Source organism: Protomyctophum bolini, assembly GCF_963924005.1.
Source record: "Protomyctophum bolini genome assembly, chromosome: 10".
Classification (NCBI taxonomy): Eukaryota; Metazoa; Chordata; class Actinopteri; order Myctophiformes; family Myctophidae; genus Protomyctophum; species Protomyctophum bolini.
This window is the reverse complement of record NC_137871.1, coordinates 23500549-23519180: the sequence shown is the minus strand read 5'-3', so window position 1 is coordinate 23519180 and position 18632 is coordinate 23500549. Positions and strand designations below refer to the sequence as shown.

The 18632-nt window shown below is 41.5% G+C and overlaps 1 protein-coding gene across 2 annotated transcripts; it reads left to right on the top strand.

Moving 5' to 3' along the window:
• Positions 1-239: 239 nt before the first annotated feature.
• LOC308322048 (cysteine-rich and transmembrane domain-containing protein 1) lies at positions 240-17484 on the top strand. 2 transcript variants are annotated; one of them, XM_080773236.1, is made up of 4 exons: positions 240-409; positions 1596-1745; positions 12260-12594; positions 16138-17484. In XM_080773236.1, the coding sequence occupies exons 3-4, from the start codon at positions 12267-12269 to the stop codon at positions 16239-16241; spliced, it is 432 nt and encodes a 143-aa protein (XP_080629362.1). In that variant the 5' UTR covers positions 240-409; positions 1596-1745; positions 12260-12266; the 3' UTR covers positions 16242-17484. The 2 variants fall into 2 exon arrangements, with proteins under 2 accessions (XP_080629362.1, XP_080629361.1); XM_080773235.1 differs by lacking the exon at positions 1596-1745.
• Positions 17485-18632: the final 1148 nt, after the last annotated feature.

Here is an 18632-nt window from a genome sequence, read left to right as displayed (position 1 = left end):
TAAGTAAACCTAGACCAAATATTGATAATAATGATAAGACCATAATAAACAATAATAAGAAAATGTTTAAAATAAATTAATAAAAACTATATGAATCCAACCGTTGCCCCGACAACCACCACCACCAACTAGCCAATAACAGCGCGCCCGCCGCCCGGCCGTCTTTCCAGGCAATGGAATCTAAACTGGACCTTTTCCCACGAGCGGACCCTGTGATGATGCCGTTAGGATGACGTCACGAACCACACACAACAGAGCAGATACGCACTGGGCTTTTAGCAGAGACGAGCAGGGTCCTTCAATGCGGTAAAAAAAAATACACACACAAGAAAATCAACAGTAAACGTAAACCTTGATCAGATCTGTGCGAGAAGAGAAACCAGGGAATTTGCCAACACTGCTTTTAAAGGTAAGCCAAGCGGTGGAACTGTTCATTCTGTACTGTAACGGTAAGAATATAAAAAATGGTCAACTTACTGCTTGGCAACCCGATCGGGCTGTGGCCTGCCTGGCTGCAGGTGCGTCTTGCATTTGGTTTGTGATAACATGATGGCAGATTATAGTGATGAATGATAAACCTAACCGTAATACTAATTGGAATAGTATTACTTAACACTACTACTACGTTGTTTAATAAGCAGTTCGTTTTGGTTGAAAGTGAAAATTCTGCTTTATGCTGGCAGCTGGTGACTGGTGAGGAGAAACATTTGCTTAAAAATGTCGTGATGGACCTGGCTGGCACCCTGTGATCTTTACCATTTTGCCATAGTCATTCACTTGTGCTAGATGAATTACAGGACAAAGCAGCACGCACGCACACGCACGCACGCACGCACACACACACACACACACACACACACACACACACACACACACACACACACACACACACACACGTTTACAGAATCAATGTTTATTTTTGCCTGTTTACCTTTGTGTAGGCCTATAGCTATAGCTAAAAGCCAACCAAATGTAATCTAATTTCCATTTTAACAGAAATGCAATACTGTCGGATCATGGATGTTGGTAATGTTATTGTAAATCGAATCATTCATTTGTACGACATAGACTGTGTTGCATTGTCTACTCTAGGACTAAATAGACAAGTCTAGGTCATACAAAGGCAATCAGATAGGAACATAAAAGAGATCTCATGTTACCAAGTTTGTTCCCCAGGGCTTGGGGATACTCAACTCCAACACTAAAAGTGCAGTTAAAAATAAAAGGTAATTTTATTTTTCTAAAAAGAAAGAAGCTAATAAAACGTATCTTTCTCGCTGTGTAGAAGTCAACAACAGCTGAAACATCCCTGGATGGGTTTGTCTCAGTATTCGACTGATCATTCAGTCTCCTTTGGGGCGGCTGCCAACACACACACACACACACACACACACACACACACACACACACACACACACACACACACACACACACACACACACACACACACACACACACTTGCTGCAGTCTTGCAGTCTTTTAGTTCTTTAAGTACAATTAGGTAATGAAACGCAAACATACTGTAGATCATCATCATCATTCTTTTTAAACGGTGTGGTTTAAAAAGTCTTCCTCTACTGTAATCCAACCTACAGCTGACCCAGATGAGCTGGTGCTAAAATCAGACAGTCAGCCTGGCTTTTTAACAGAGAAGAGAGGCTGACATTTGAGAATTCTTACTGCTCTTTTCAAGTGTAAGAGTATCAGCAATGTATACCTTCTGACTTCTGAGTAAGAGCCGATATGTGAGTAAGTGTGGGTGTGTTTGTGTGAAACCTCTGAATCCATGTGTCAAGACTTGTATCCAACCACATTATTATTAGTGTGGTTGTTGACCCTTGGGGGGGACATTCGGTGAAAATAGCCAATCTACAAGCAAGCTCACAATGTCATGTTACCACAGCTTCTTAGATACACAATTTTCAGTGAAGACATTTGGTGTATATGTCTCCGTGTATAGGCCTGAGACATGTACACCAAATGTCTTCCCAGGGTTAAAAGGGCCACTTCACCCCTTTTGCAAATTGTGCTACTGTTACTGCTTAAATGTAAGTCGCTCTGGATCAAGAGCGTCTGCTAAATGCCTAAATTGTAAATTGTACCGTTAACTACTACAAATTACTATTAACATTGAGTGACTGCAGTTTACAGCGGTCCCTTTAAGTTGTGAGTTTCACCTCAGAAAGAACCTTGGTACAAAAAAAAGACACTGTAGCTAAGCGGTAAGCGCATGGCTAAAATGTACAAAGAGGAAGTCAAGTCACACCATTTGTTGACTCCAGAGATAATAGCTTTGTACTTCCTCATTTGGCCTATTTGACCCGCACTAGCTTTTAAGTTAAAATAAACATAGGGCTTCATTGGCTGTAAGATAACACACCCTTATAACCAAACTAGAGCTATCAAAAAGTACGAGATCAATTTCCACTGAGATTTGTTTCCTGCCAGTCATTGCACTTTATTGCGTTTGATATTCTGACCTGGATAAAGTGCAAACCTTTATTATAATGGTTAACTAATGCCTTGTCTGCCAATAGCATTGGCACAGTATTGAGTTGAACCCAAATCATGTTATAAAGGATGTCAACACCATATTTCCACTGATTGTGGAGTTTGGGCAGGCGTTAGACTGCTGTTTAGATGTTTATAGTGTACATATGGGCCAAATGAGGAGTCTTGAAAAGTTGACCGTTGCAACACAACACCTTTTCATTTTCTTGTGATATTTCCACGTGGGCAATGTGATGTGGGTTCACCACTTTCTGGTGTCCATTTTTTGTGGTGTCCATGTTTTGTGCTGATAGGCCTATCAGCACAAAACATGCATCCCTATTTATCTGTGTCCTCCTCATATGTCAATATTTCTTGTTCGGGAAATCAGAAGTAAATCATAATGTGCAATGTGCAATCATGACTTTCACCCTTCTATCTACATGGTGATTATGAGCTCGGACAATTATGCCACACGCAGATATGAAACTGGGCTCGTGATTAACGTGACGCGTGTTTTGTACTCTCTTATCTTTGAATAAGTAAGGAGCCAGTGTACAGTTACACCTTTTGGCTCAGTCTGTCTTTCTCAGAGGGTTCCTTTGTCTCGGTTCACTTGGTCAAACAGTATTGCAGCCTGATGCCGCCGCCTCCTGCTGGCTTTGTGAAGCTCCTACACTACATGGTCTCATTGTGCCTTAATCAAGGAGCAATGCCATAATGGTGGCAGTTGATCTGTGGTTTGGCTAACTGGGTGTGGTGCTTTGTAAGACATGATTGTGCAGACGTATCGGATTAGGATTTGTGACGATCGTCCATATGGAGCGGTGTCATGTGCCACATATTGTACGGGGATTATGTATTGGAGATTACGAGTCGTGTATACTGTATAAATGGCCATATGGTGTGTTGCCACATAGGCAGATGTTGCGTCACCTTGGCGCTTTTGTGCCGTCATGTCAATACCCAGAGGAATACACTACTGGGTCTGTAGGAAATTGGTATTGAGTCAGCAGAGTGGGGACTGAGGTTGTGTGTTCAAGGCCCTTTTACTCTTAAAGCTACAATCCATACTTTTTTAAGGGGCGCTATGATGTATGACGATGTATGGTGTGATTTTTCTTTTTACAATTATAGTTCAGACAACAATTTAGAAGGAAGACATTATAGGAGCACTGTTATCCCTCAACACCGGTGCTCATGGAAGGGAATAATAATATTCAGGAGAGAGGAAATATTACATTTTAATGTCTCTATAGCTCAAATGTAGTAAAAGGCACCCTGAGTGCCTGGACCTGGATTTTTTTTAAATGCCTTATTTTGGTCATCATTCCTCCTCTCTCCTGATTATTGCAATTTAATTGTAACGATGACTACAACAAAGATGGTGGCAGACCAATGGCATACTGTATCTATAGTGTCCAATCCTGTGTGCTTCAAATATCTACTGGCATTGTCAATGTCAACCAGTCTAGTTTCCTACACCTCAGAGGCATGCTATTAACAACATACTCTAAAACACATACGGATTGCTTTTATTCATTCAAGTCCTGGATTTTAGCTTTAACTTAAAAAGGATTGTTTTGAAATATAACATGCAGAGGATGTATGCAGACGACAAAAGATCAGGGGTAGAGTGGTCGGATGGGAACCGCAAGGTTGCCAGTTCGAACCCAGGCTCCCCCAGAGTTAAGGTCCCCACACACCGAGCGTGTTTTTCGGAATTTTAGCAGCGTTTCTCCATCGGTTTTCCAAAAAACGCGTCCAGTGTACAACCACCTTTAGTGTCGAAGTGTCCCAGTCTCCCTGAGCAAGACACTGAACTGAACCCCTAATTGCTCCTGATGTGCAGCTTGGTACCTTGCATGGTTTCCCCTGCCATTGGTTTATGAATGGGTGAATGTAAATGCACAATCTATGTAAAGCACCTTGGATGAAGGTGCTATATAAATGCACCAACCATTTACTTGAACAGCAAGACAAGATTGTCTAGGTCAGTAGGTGGTGTCGTTGTGTTCAGCACATGGCTGCTTGCAAATTCATGTTTAGTTTTAAAACACCTAAACTTTACTCTGTACTGTAGTGTCTGTAGACACCACTGGTTACCAAACACTGGGTCGGGACTCGGGACCCACGGTTGTATGGATCCCTATTATTTTGAATTATTACTATTTCAAAACATTCCCAAAAAAGCAAACATTTTCATGAATTAAAAACTAAATTCAACATTTTCTTTAAAGTGATTTAATTAATTAGATAACAAGTGTTTACAATAAGGTCAGACTAAAGAGGTCCTTTGTCCACCATTCGACCTTGAGGCTTAATCAGGAGTTGTAGTAGCCACAGGATAATCTAAGCGGTGGATATTGCTCTTGTCTTTATGTATGTAAATTGTCTTGTTCTTTGTGTTATGTCAAATGTGTGTATATGTGTCAGTGTGAACTGACAATAAAATGATATATCATATCATATCATGTCATATAATTTAATATGAAAATGAAAATAGCCGCTCTACAAGCTCACAACGTGGTGCGAAGCCTTGATTTGTCACCTCCCTATCATGTGTACATTTTCTGGAAGAAACATAAGGCAAGCCTCTCTCTACAGAGATTGAAGTTCACCATGAATCCTTTATTTTAATAATCTCCACCCGCACGTGCATGTGGCATCGTGCATGTCTAATCAATGCACATTAATGAATGGTCATGTGATATGGGTTCGTCAGGCCATGTTAAAGTATATTAGGCAGATATTATTTCTGAAACGCTCATGTGTGTACGTGAGCTTAATTTGAAAAGCAATGCCCCAGAACATAGTTCAGTTAGGTGGACTCTCCTCAAAGTTAATATTTATTAGCATTTATTAGCTTAAACAATGCAATACATTTGTGTTTGGTAGTGCAATGATTTATCATATAGCATGATGCATGCAATAAACCCCCTTAGGTATAAAGACAAACTGAACAGAGCCTGCAGCAACAATGATGACATTAAAATGGTATTGTTTTTATCACGGTGTCATCATTATGAGTACTGCTTCTACTGAATCAATTGGAGCTGGTAGCATACTGATAACTGCACGCATGCAGTGTCAGGATGAAGTGTGAGTAGTATGGGGGGGAGCTGTCATTAAAAAGACCAACCTTTTTGTCTATGAGAATGAATTTCATTGGCGTGCAAATCAGCTGAGCCATCAGCTGACTGTCTTACAGAGAGAGCTCAGAGCTAGGAGCTTGTCTACCGTTACAAGTAGGCCTATAGATTTGTAGATGCCATTATGTACAGGGGCAGCAGGGCTTGACACTAAGTAAAGTTCTAAGTAAATGTTCTACTTGCCCAAAGGCAATGCCCACTTGACCGAAAACTAAGTAAATTGTCCATTATAAAATGATAGTGAAGTATGTGTAATTACCATTCAATTTAGCACTTCCTTTTTTATTTTCTGGGGCTGTGCGATAACAATGTCTCTATTTTTATGCCACATGACTATATAGCAGTAGTAGCAACAGTGAAAACAGCCCATTATAGGTAAACGGTGCTCTTATTTTACATTCCACAGACCAGATGACAGAGTGATCTGGCTACGTTCAGGTGTTTGGACAGACGTCTTGTGTTGTGTTTATTGGCGGTTGCATCCCCTCTCAAACAAGCACGTGCCCGATTTGGTAACCTGAAAGCAAACTCCACCTGCCCGAAAGGTTTATTTACTTGCTAGTTGCCAGGGGCAGGTGGGCAACCCTTAGTGTCAACGCCTGGGGGCAGGCAATCTTCTCACTGTATACTGGCCAAAGGTCAACATCACTTTAAAGTTTAAAGTATAAACCGGCAGACGTGAGGGGAGCACTCACTTGTGCACTAAAGTACACAAGCACACTCGCAAATGTTTACATATGCACACATACTCGTGTGTGTGCCCATTCCGCATGCCCCACTTTCGGGCACTTTTGAGTGCAACCCCTGTAGTTATATATTTATTATTATTAATATTATTATTACAGTGGTGAATTCTTGATGAATGTTCCTGGTCCAGTGGTTACAGTATAGAATGGAACTAGAACGGCACCAAAACCTTGTCGGCCAAATTTCTTTTTTCAGTGGAATGCTCGCCACCAGCCAGCTGAAAGTTTCAGAACACTCGGACGGCTTGGTAAGAATAACAGACTTCAGCCGCTAATATTAAGTTGGGAACTAGTCTGATTTAACCAGGGTAGGTTTGGGGGCTGACCGTTCTTGTAATCGTTACAGTGGTTTGGCTAGTGGCAAATTAATTACCCATTATTGCTTAGTTGAATGCTTGATTCTATTTTTCTTGTTTTTATCTGTTATTTTGTGCTGCACTTAGGAAACCTTGTGTTTATGAAATGTACTATTGAGCGTCGCAGTCCCGCCCCCTTTCATGACGACGAGAGGCCCGGAAGAGAATTCCCCGTTCATTTTCCACAAATCAAATCATGACAATAAACACAATGTTTTGGGTGGGTCAAATAATTAGTAAGAAGAAAAACAAACCAAAACGTGTCGTACCCTGCCTTTCTAATCGGCCCAAAACATTGTGTTTATTGTCATGATTTGTCACGAGCCGAGTTGGCTTTGTCTTTAAATAAATAATTTTTGAAATACTCGTGGGGGGTGGCACTGCGACGCTCTATATAAATACATTTGGATTGGATTGATTCTGATTGGTAAATCTCTGAAGTCAGCGGTGTGTTATTTCTGGATAACAGACCAATAACAAAGACTCTGAGCACCTGCTGCACTGCTTGATTTAATGTTTTTTAACATTTGAAGCGAGTAATAGACAATGCAGTAACCATTCATTTGATCAACACTAACACGTTTTATGAGGCGAGTGAGCCGTCCGCCCGACGAAACACTTATGGAATACTTTCATTACCGTAAGCAAGGAAATACTTGTTTTGTTTTGGGTCAATTAATGAATTTACCCCTATTGTGCTAAATATAAGACTGTTTTTTTCCAATGGCAATATCCTAAAAAAGGGGGTCGTATTATAATTGGGGACTAGACTATTTGACATTCAATGTTCTTTTTCCACAAATCAGTCTTCTTATAATCAGAGTCGTCTTATATTCGGCACAACACAATATTTATTAATTAAGTAGGGCTGTGTAATAAGTGGGATAAATGACGGCCAGCCCGTCATTGTTGAGAAATAAAACCTTTCAGGGTGATTATGGCACCTCTGCTACGCGTCGGTTTCTAATCATCCTGTCGAGTTTTATTCCTGAACAATGACTGGCTGGCCGTCAATTATCCCTTGCTTTATGCCTACCCCTGAAATGGGAACACACCTGAACCATGGATATGCTGCCAGCCAGTCCTGTGTTATCTTCCCACTGTGCTGCTCCCTGATATGACTTGAAGCAGTGTTGATTTCATCGACTACAATACTATGACAAAAAATGTTCGTCGACTTTTCACTGATGACAACTAAATGGTAACTAAATGAAAACTAAGCCATGATGACTAAAACGAAATATTTTGACAATTTCGTCATAACAAATAAAAATGTTTGGAAGGGACTAGTGGAAAAGAAATCCAGTACAAGTCATTTTACACTTGGTTGCATGCTGAAAATAGCAGATCTAGATCTGCTATTTTCAGCATGTGTAAAACCGTGTCATTATGATGGCAACAAGGCCCGCCAAAATACATTTTGGTCGACTAAATCAACTGTAGATTTAGTCAACTAAAATCTTATGATATTTAGTCGACTAAAACTATACTAACCAAAATGTGACTAAAACTAAAATCTAAAGTTGACGTCAAAATCAACACTGACAGCAAACCTGTGTGATTTGACGGCAGACAATAAGAATGTCTTTGTCTTAATGGTTTCCAAAATGCTCTGCGACCGTCAAAATAGCCCCTCGAGATCCGCCAGGCGACGTTACAGTCATGGCTGCTCACCCAGTGGTGGTGTCACTGGTGTAGTATATGTTTTGGAAGCCTTAGTAGAACTGGGAATTTTCCTGTATTGAAATGTCTTAGTCAGACTGCCTAAGTGTTTTTCCGAGACGTGAGCTGTCTAGGCGGACGTTGCACAGGCCAGGGTGAGCAGATAGAGCTGGAATAATAGACTACAACATGCACAAGTAATCCAAGAGAACAGTGTTCGGATAAGTCCTTTTGTTTAATTCAGATGCAGTTGCATTTATATATTGGAATAACAACACTTTTGTCACCAACCCCATGGCCTCCTCTGGTTTCCGAGAGGAAAGTCCTTCCCAAATCTTTTGGTTTCCCTTCAAAAATGGTTATTTATGGGAATGCGTGCATGCTGTGGGTGCGTGTGCGTACGTGTGCGTACGTGTGCGTACGTGTGCGTGCGTGCGTGTGCGTGCGTGCGCATGCATGCATGCGTGCTTAAAATTAGAAAAACAAATTTTAAAGGCATTGAATGTAACTTAACAAAACAAAACATGTTTTATCCATAATTTCCCTCTGCAGTTATTATCAGTAGTGTGGTGGCGTCTACCTGCAGAAACACAATCTGTCGCTGTATTTTGGTGTTTTCACTGTTTGTTTTTGTAGAGACGGGGGACATTTTTGCCATGTGTTTCAGCACGTGTGGTGTATTATGAATCATATAGCATATTCATAACTACCTGGTTAGTCATAATTCTACATATAACTTTAACTCTGTATTTATCCCTGATCTAACTCCAGTGTCTCACCAAAGTGCCTAGAACTGAAGTCTATTTGCATATCAATTGTTCCACAGGCAGGAAGCCAATCTCGGGCTGAAAGACCCAAATTGTAGGTTTTACCCTTTGACTTCTCAAGGTAATTCTTGGGGAGTGATCTTTGATCTGATATTATCTTTAGGGTCTCTTTGAACATCTTGCATCACTCAGGATGCTTTCAAAATAGACCACCTGGGGCTTTGGCCTTCCTGTTTGACTGATAAGTGACAGAGCCATTCTTTAGGGTAGGAGGCTACAGTTTGTCTCTATGCATTTTATGGCACGCACGCACACACACACACACACACACACACACACACACACACACACACACACACACACACACACACACAGGAACAAAGCTGACACCCACTGCATGTTATAGATGTATAAAGAGATGGGACACAGAAGAGTTGGGGGGAGATTGGTTGGAGTTAGAGAATGGAGAGACCATGATGGACAGGCTTGGTGCTATACTATGGAAAGATCATGACTTTGTTATGCTGGTAACCTGATGTAACTATATGGAAGATGCCTTGTTTGAATAAATGATGGACTTTGCCTGGAATCGCAACTCATGTTGTTCTACATTAGGAAAATAAGGAAATAATCCACGGACCCCTGTAAGAAAAGATACATCATAAGCAAACACCACCACACTACTCCAGTGGTGGATGACTGAAGACGCTTGCGTCTAACACACTATCACTTCCACAGGTGGGGCTACAAGGGTACGATTCCATCACAACGTAACTCTATTAGGAGGCACTCCCATTGGCTTAGGCGGTGTTTCAGAGTATGGGTTCAGACTCGTCGTCAAAGCTAACCCAAGTGAAAATAGGTCCAGGTTTCACCCATAGAGTAATAAAACGATAGAGACCGAACCGGAGCGTTAGCCCCGCCCCCAAGCTATTCATTTCAGTGGAAGTTGCTCAATGGCGTTTTGAAGCACCCGGAAGACTGCCGGAAGTACAATTATACTCACTCAATGGCTTGAGTGAGTGGAAGTTAAGCCTGGACCTCAAAGCCCGGACCTCAAACATCATACATGACGTCATGGGGGCTTGGTTTCACCGGGCAGAAAGTCATACTATGAATCGTCAAAATAATTTAATTAACCATGCCAAGAGACATATGGAGTTTGCTTTCTGGTTGTCCAAATGGGAATTGTGTGTGCGTGTGTCTAAAAATACTTTGACTGGAAAGCAACCTTCTTTTGTTTGCTATTCACACAACATAAGCTAAACTATATCTGTCAATGAACACATGGATGTCCTCCTCCTCACACACTGCTGCGTTCCTGCCCCCCCCTGATCTCTGACAAACAAACATGCACCAGCTGCGCAATCATCCACTTGTCAGTCGAGATGGCAAAATCGGCACACTGTTAAATCAGGTGGTCATACTGTATACAGTCCATCTTTAGAGTTAAAACAATCTTTATTTATTTATTACAAGGAAAACATCTTGTTCTTTCTTTGGTCCTGTCTAGGAAGTTATGGAGTCATGGAGACAGTGGTAAAATGTAGGGTATACCTGCTTCTTTTTTGTGGCCTTAATTTGCCTTTATGTTTTTACTGTGTATTTAAGTGAGTTGTTTTGTCCGTCTTTTTCCGTGTTTCCTAGAAATCCACTATTACTTTATTGTTGGTGCATAAGTGCTATCGACCCTATTTATATTTTTAAAGTTGGCAAATATAATCAACCAATCTATCATTGCGTATACTCACTTCTCATTCTTGTCACTACATTTTCCAATGCATATTGATTCTGAATATTTGAAACAGTTTAAATCAATACTCATTTGCTGCACCATCAGTACCAGGCCAGCCACGTGTTGGCCTAGTAGTACAGCGGCTAACAAGAACTATCGTTCATTTTGTGATACAAGGGTGACATTTATAGTAGATGTTGCCATCTTGTAGCCCTGGTTTCCCTTCTAAAAGAGATTATTAATTAATATTAATGTCAATGGGCAATGGCAAGAGTTTCGGAAGGGTTTTTTAGACTATTCTAGGGGTGGATGAGAGGAGCAAGGGGGTAGTATAATCCTAAAGGAAGAGTATATCAACAGGTTGAGTTGAAGAGAAAGTCAGACAGAGGAGTGAGTATTTGTGCCTGGGTAACTCAGGTGGTAGAGATCTATGCCTGGGTAGCTCAGGTGGTAGAGATCTGTGCCTGGGTAGCTCAGGTGGTAGAGATCTATGCCTGGGTAGCTCAGGTGGTAGAGATCTCTGCCTGGGTAGCTCAGGTGGTAGAGATCTCACCTTTGGACGACAAGGTCATGGGTTTGAACCCGGGCACCTTGAACTCACCTGGCACCATGGTTTGATGTTAGTTGTGTTGACCGAGAAAAAGATCATCAAATGGTGGAAGATGAAGAAAGAACAATGCTGTGTGGAGTTCAGGGAGGAGATAAGAAAGGCAGCATGAAAGAAATATGCAGGAGTAAAAGGAGATGAGGCGAAGAGAGAAGTGGTAAGAGAGAAAAGGATTTGTACTGACTGGCTAGACAGTAGTGCAACAGGTTAAGGTGAGGATAGAGATGGAAATGTTCTGCAAACGTGTGTTGAAAATATGGAATGTATGTGTCATGAGTTATGTTGAAAATATGGAATGTATGTGTCAGGAGTTATGTGACAGAGGTGTACCAGTGAGAGGGAAGATGGTAGTGAGACCAGCCATGCTGTACAGCCTGGAAATGTTGGCACTGATGAAAAGGAGGCACAGCTGGAGGTGGCAGAATTGAGATGCTATAGGAGTGAGTGACAAGGAAGAACATTATCAGAAATTACTAAATTAGAGAATCAGCCCAGGTTAGGTTTGGGGATAAAGCAAGAGAGGCGAGGTTGAGATGGTTTGGACATATGAAAAGGAGGGATGAAGGGTACATTGGGAGAAGCATGCTGAAGATATAGCTGCTAGGTATTTATTTATTTATGTATTTATTTATTTAATAAAATAAAAGAAAGTACACAAAATAAGTTGTATTGCTTTGATTTCTAACATGAATGTTCTTACATTGATTCATAACATTGAGATTTCCCCTCTCCACTGTCTTCCAGTCGACTGATGAACTTTGAGCAGCCCCCTCCGTATCCGGGCCCAGGGCCCACTGCCCCAGGTTACCCACCGCAGGGTTACCCACCGCAGGGGTACCCCGCGCCGGGACCCCCGCCTCAAGGCTACCCTGTCAACATGGAACAGCCAAACCCAGCCTACCCGAACTACCAGGCTGGTCCTATGGGCCCTGGAGGACACTACCCTGGCCCCGGAGGCCCCTATCCTGGCCCTGGGGGCCCATATCAGGGATATCCTGGACAACCTGGAGAACCACAGTTTGGCTGGCAGGGGGGCCCACCCCCTGGCCCTATGTATGGAGAGGCTCCTAAAAATACAGGTGGGTCCGGCTTAGGGGCGGCAATTATCGCTTAAGTCATTAATTGATAATTGATACGTTTTGATAACCTTATCGATCGATTAACTGGCTAGTAAGCGCCGTTTAAGAAAAATCTGAGAATCTTAATTTCACTCAACGATGTCTAACATAAATATCTACACTTTGATCATTTGCGATACAGGGCCAGGCATTGGCATCTTTGTATGAGGAATACAATTTTATGAAAAGTGCACTGTCTTGTCTGTAGGGCCACATGTAACGGCCCACATGTGCGTTCCTCGGCAGTGTGCATGGCAGACAGCACAGAAAACCGCCCAAAGATAGAACCGCAGAATCTTCGATTAATTATTAACTGTTAACTTATCTTAACGATGATTCATACTTAGATTATTAACATCCGTAGTCCGGCTTCAAGATTCAAATTGAACCTCACGTAATAAATACAGAAACAAATGTGGATGAATAATTCAATGACTGAAGATACAATATACATTTATGCTGCACAAGGAAGAATAGTTTGGCAACCATTCAACTTGTTGGGGTTAAGGGTTAGCTGTAGATGTAGAACTGGAACAGTAGCTGGTTGGGAAATAAATAAACATACTATATTATTGTGCTGTTCGGAACTATTCCCTTCAGGTCGATCACTAATTGATCACCAACAATGTCACTTGATATGTTCAACTACTCAGAACTAAAGTAAAAAGTAAGTAATTATACTTTGTCTCAAAAACCATGTCATTCAACACAGATTGCATGTTTTGAACTGAAGAACGTGTTGATGTGGGTCGTCCAAAGCCAAACCAATACTGTATATCGGTGTGGCTGATATAACGGCTATTATTGTACTTATTTTTAAACTATATTTGTTTTACTAGTTTTACTTATCGATGCTAACCCCACAAAAAATGTGGGGTTAGCATCCTGCAGAGTGAGCCAACCTTTGTAGTCAAATGTAGACTGTAGCAAAACGACAAGCAAATATCTAGTTGGAAAATATTCAAACTAAATATGCAAAAGCAGCAGGCCTGCCTCTGGGGAGTACAGCACACTTCTTTAGGCACACAATTCAGCTGCTGGCTACAGATAAGTCTCTACACAGGCTACTATTGAGGATTTTATTTGCCACGGGAAATTTGAATAGAACACACCATTATTTCAGGTTTGCTTATGATTAACCAGCTCAAATCATTGTCATGTCGTTATCTGAGACCAGCTCTGATAAGTGGCTTGCTCCTGTCAGGCATGAGCTGGTCACCTAGGTAATTTTCATGAGTGACCCATGAATGACCCATCACCATCATAAGAGTGAGAGAGGTGTTTAAACTTTTTGTTCAGACACAGAGCTATTATTTGGTCTGGCAGATGGGAAATGGCTTGACACATACTTAGTCCTTCGACAATATAGTAAATTGAGTACCACAGACGAAAAACAGTCTAAGTCCAAATTTCATTCTGACCCCTCCACGAAAAGGCCTTGTTGTCCTGAACCCGTATCTATCATTTATACATTATGGATCAATAGTGTGGAAACTCAACAAAACTGTTTTTCATTGTCATTAAAGAAAGAGTTAAATCGTGGAAATAGCAGATCTACACACCAGGGTTAGCCGGTAGCCGGTAAATACCGGTGATTGACAGATAAAATATTGGCAGAATAAAATAATCACCGCCCACATTGGCCAGCTGCCTTGCTCCACTGCTCCAGTCAATCTAAGGTTTGACCTAAAAGAAATTGCAATAGTAATCGTTAATTTTTTTTTATATATATCCTTAGGGTCAATCAAGTAACATTAAAAATTGTGAATTATATTATTAGTGGATCAAGGTAAATACAGGCATTGAAAGTTGGGGTACCTTTAACCTATATAAGGCAAAACATTTCAAATTATCATTATGCTTTTAGTAGCATATGACAAATTAGGTTATCATCATTAGGTTTTCATGATTCTGGATCCATTGCAAGCATTCGTTTTGCATGAAAAACACTCCTTGGGCTAAAAACGGCCATAGCTGTCATCCCAAATGTGATGAGATCATCACATTCGGGCATCACCGTGCACATCACCGTTTTTAGCCCAAGGAGTGTTTTTCGTGCAAAACTAATGCTTAGAATGGGTTCAGAATCATGAAAATCCCCCTAGTTTGACACGTCACATGGTACTTCAACCATTCTTTTTTTTTATGTTGCCTTATATAGGTAGGTTTTAATGGTACCCCAACTGTCAACGCCTGAACCTTGATCCACTAATAATATAATTCAAATTTGAATATGTTATTTGGATCACAAGCTTCGATTGACTGGCCTATGTGTCCTTGCATTCTTTAACTCAAGGGTGCGAGCACAACTCCCAACTCGTTTAAGCAATAGAGGGTATGCGTGTGACATCATCGTCAAACCACTGAAGAACGACACTGATGTACAGCACTTTGGTCAACCTTGGTTGTTTTAAAACGTGCTCTATAAATAAAGTTTGATTTGATTTGATCAAACCCGGAAGTTATGCAGGAATGCCTAGTGAGTGGCAAAAAAGTACTTTCTGGCCTTGACAGCCCATGCATCCAAACAGAAAAGTCCTATATATCTGATTGCATTAAACAAACATTAAACAGGAGAGCAGAGTGGGAGGAAGAGGCAGACTTCATTGTCTCAAATAGAAATAAATCGCCCTGTCATTCATATTTATTCCCCGACCTTGAAATACAAAAACAAAGTGCGTCCTGTATCACGTGGGACACGTCTTTTAGTTTCCCAAATGCGGGACGATTCCGCGTGGTAACCTAGCCTGCGCTACTCGGCTGTTGCAATGGTTGAGTGGTGCACACTCACGTAAACATGCACTGATGTGTATTAAATTATGGCAGATTCATTTAACACTTGAATAATAAAAACGCTATCGGTCACATTGGCCGCCCAAGAAAATGCTTAGCGGAAACCCTGCTACAACCTCACAACGCCCGAACAATTTGGGATTACGCCCCAAACCCCACCAATTACAGGACATGCTATATATGATCCTTCACTGCATGGATTGTATAAATACATATGCTTTTTTATTTGTTTGTATTCCTTAAACCAACATAAATCCCTGATCTTTCCTGTATTGATTGTACACGGCACAATGACAAATGCTTAGTGAGTTGTATCACAGCTCACATTCTGCCGTCCATTTTAATGTGGTCATTTGTACAGACTAAAATGGATAGCATGGATCTTACAAACAGTATAAGAGTCTTATATTGGCCCCTTGTTTAACTCATTAATTGTTAGGGCTCCAACTGTAACCCTGTCCTTAACAAGGCTTTGGCCTCCATCCATCTCCACGGCAACGAGCATCCCCCGCCATTATGGGTATAATGATGAGGGCAAAACCAAAGGAGCCATGGCGACCGTTGACCTTGTTGGTAATGATGATGAGCATAATCTCCGGACTGATGTAATGTGAAAGAAAAGAATCACTAATGTCGTTCTTCTTCCCTATTCTGTCTCTCTTCCTCTGCACCCCCCCCCCCCACCCCTCTTTTCTCCATCTCTGTACTCAGTGTATGTGGTAGAGGACAGAAGGAGAGACGACTCAGGAGACACCTGCCTCACAGCGTGTTGGACGGCCCTGTGTTGCTGCTGCCTGTGGGACATGTTGACATAATGTCCCTCGCTCTCTGCACCGACCGCCCCCCCTGGTTACCTCCTGCCCCCTTCTCTGTGCCTGGACTCCCTCTGTCCCCGTCGCTCTCTCTCTCTCTCTCTCTCTCTCTCCCTCTTTCTCTCTCTCTCTCTCTCTCTCTCTCTCTCTCTCTGCCTTAAACCTTGCACTCTCAGCCTGCCTTTCGTTTTCTCTGTGAGTCATTTGCTTGTTTATAAACAATAGAAAATAAACCCCTTTCCTCGATTTCCCTTCCCAAAGCGTATGAGTTGTATGAATAGATAATGATAATGATAAATAGAGCCCTAGATTCTACCGCAGGCTCAGCTGAGGCGTCGGAAACCGAACCTGTCCATGTGGTTCCGCTCTGTTGCCGCTTGTATTGAACTTCTGAGCTTAGCCTGAAGCTCAGGTTCGTGTACTGTAAATGCATATACACACGGCGCAGACAATATATGCTAACGGTACATTGTCGGTAAATTCAGCAAATGCACGTTCACGCAAATAATCCTACACGTGTGTGCGCGCACACACACACACACACACACACACACACACACACACACACACACACACACACACACACACACACACACACACACACACAGATCTCAGGCTCACCTACTGTGGAGCTCTCCTTGGCACTTTATTATCATCTTATTACCTCTATATGACATGATATGACTCCTGCCGCCTCCTATAAACTACCATAGCCCCCGCCCCGACCTATACATGCATCCCCACCCCACCCCACCACATCACTCACACACACACACACACACACACACACACACACACACACACACACACACACACACACACACACACACACACACACAAACACTCTCTCTCTCTCTCTCCAACGGCCACCAAGACCACTGGATTCCAGTAAACTAAGCGACTTGGTCCATTTGTTCTTAAGTATGCCGATGCTTGAAATGTATCCCTTTTATTTGCACAAGTAGCTGTGGTTGTGATCAATGTGTGATCAATCAATAAATGGAATGCATTTTTAAAAGGGGACAATGATTTATGTTTGATTACTGTTCAAAACGTTCAATGCCTGCACATGTTTTTTCATGCTGCCTCCTTATATTAAAAATAATATTTTTTTTTAATACACACATTCCTTGAAAGTGAAACGGAAAATATAAATATCGTGATGATATTGATAGAACGGATGAAAACTTGTTAGATACCTTTGCTTGACATAAGAATCTTGCATTAAAAAAAATGATGTACCCCCGACTGTGTCGGCATTGTTATTGTGTGTGTGTGTGTGTGTGTGTGTGTGTGTGTGTGTGTGTGTGTGTGTGTGTGTGTCACTGTGTGTGTGAGTGAGAGAAGCTATAGATCAGTATATTCCATGGTGCCTGCCTGGCCAGTTTGCTCGTTTATTTATAACTCTGTGACATATGACCCAGTTTGTATACTGGTAGATGACTGTTTACACTTTACAGCATAGCAGCCTGCCTGACAGTGGTTTAAAGTAACTATGTACATTTACTCAAGTACAATTTTGAAGTACAAACTTGAGTACTTCCAATTTCCAATACTTTTACTTCTACTCCACTACATCTCGGAGACAAAATTTGTACTTTTACTACACTACCATTTTTAGAAAACTTTTGTTACTTTAGAGATTTTAATTTTGATTAGAAAACACTTCAACTATACATTTCGGCCATTTGAAAATATGATATACAAGCTCACAATGCGTCACATAGGCTACTTGTAATGGAGTACATCAACATTGCAGTATTTAGACTTTTACTTAATTAAAATATTTGAGTACTTTTTCCACCACTGCTGCCTGATCCATACAGCTTATTGACAACACAACACCCAGCTGAACTGCTGCAGCGACAATTCAAAGACACCCCTTCGGGGTCCATAAAACAACGTTGATACTGGCTATGGTGTGGTGTGCTGCTGCTGCACACGACTTTCCTGGTGCAACTAGAGGAGATTGAGTTGCATATGTCTGTAAAACTGCCACAGTGACTAAAATTAGATCAAGAGGACACCCACCCATGTGCTTTGGGCATGCGAGGTCAGTCAGTGACTATTTCATCTCCATGGTCACTAACGTGTGAATTTTGGCTGGAGGCTGGTAGCCTGCTTTCAGAGTTATGAAGCCTTCTAACAACTGTCAACTATGTAAGGCATATGGCGACTCTTTGCGAGTGATATTTATTTGATGGTATGAGCACAGCCATTTTTGTATTATTCTTGGGTCTGTTTGGGGTCACCACATGCTGAAGACAATTATTCATTTTGTACTTGAATTAAAAGATACATGGCATATATAAATGCACCATTTTCCATTTAGCATTTCTGTACATATCAATGATACTACTCTGAACTGAACATAATAACATAGGCCTACAGTAT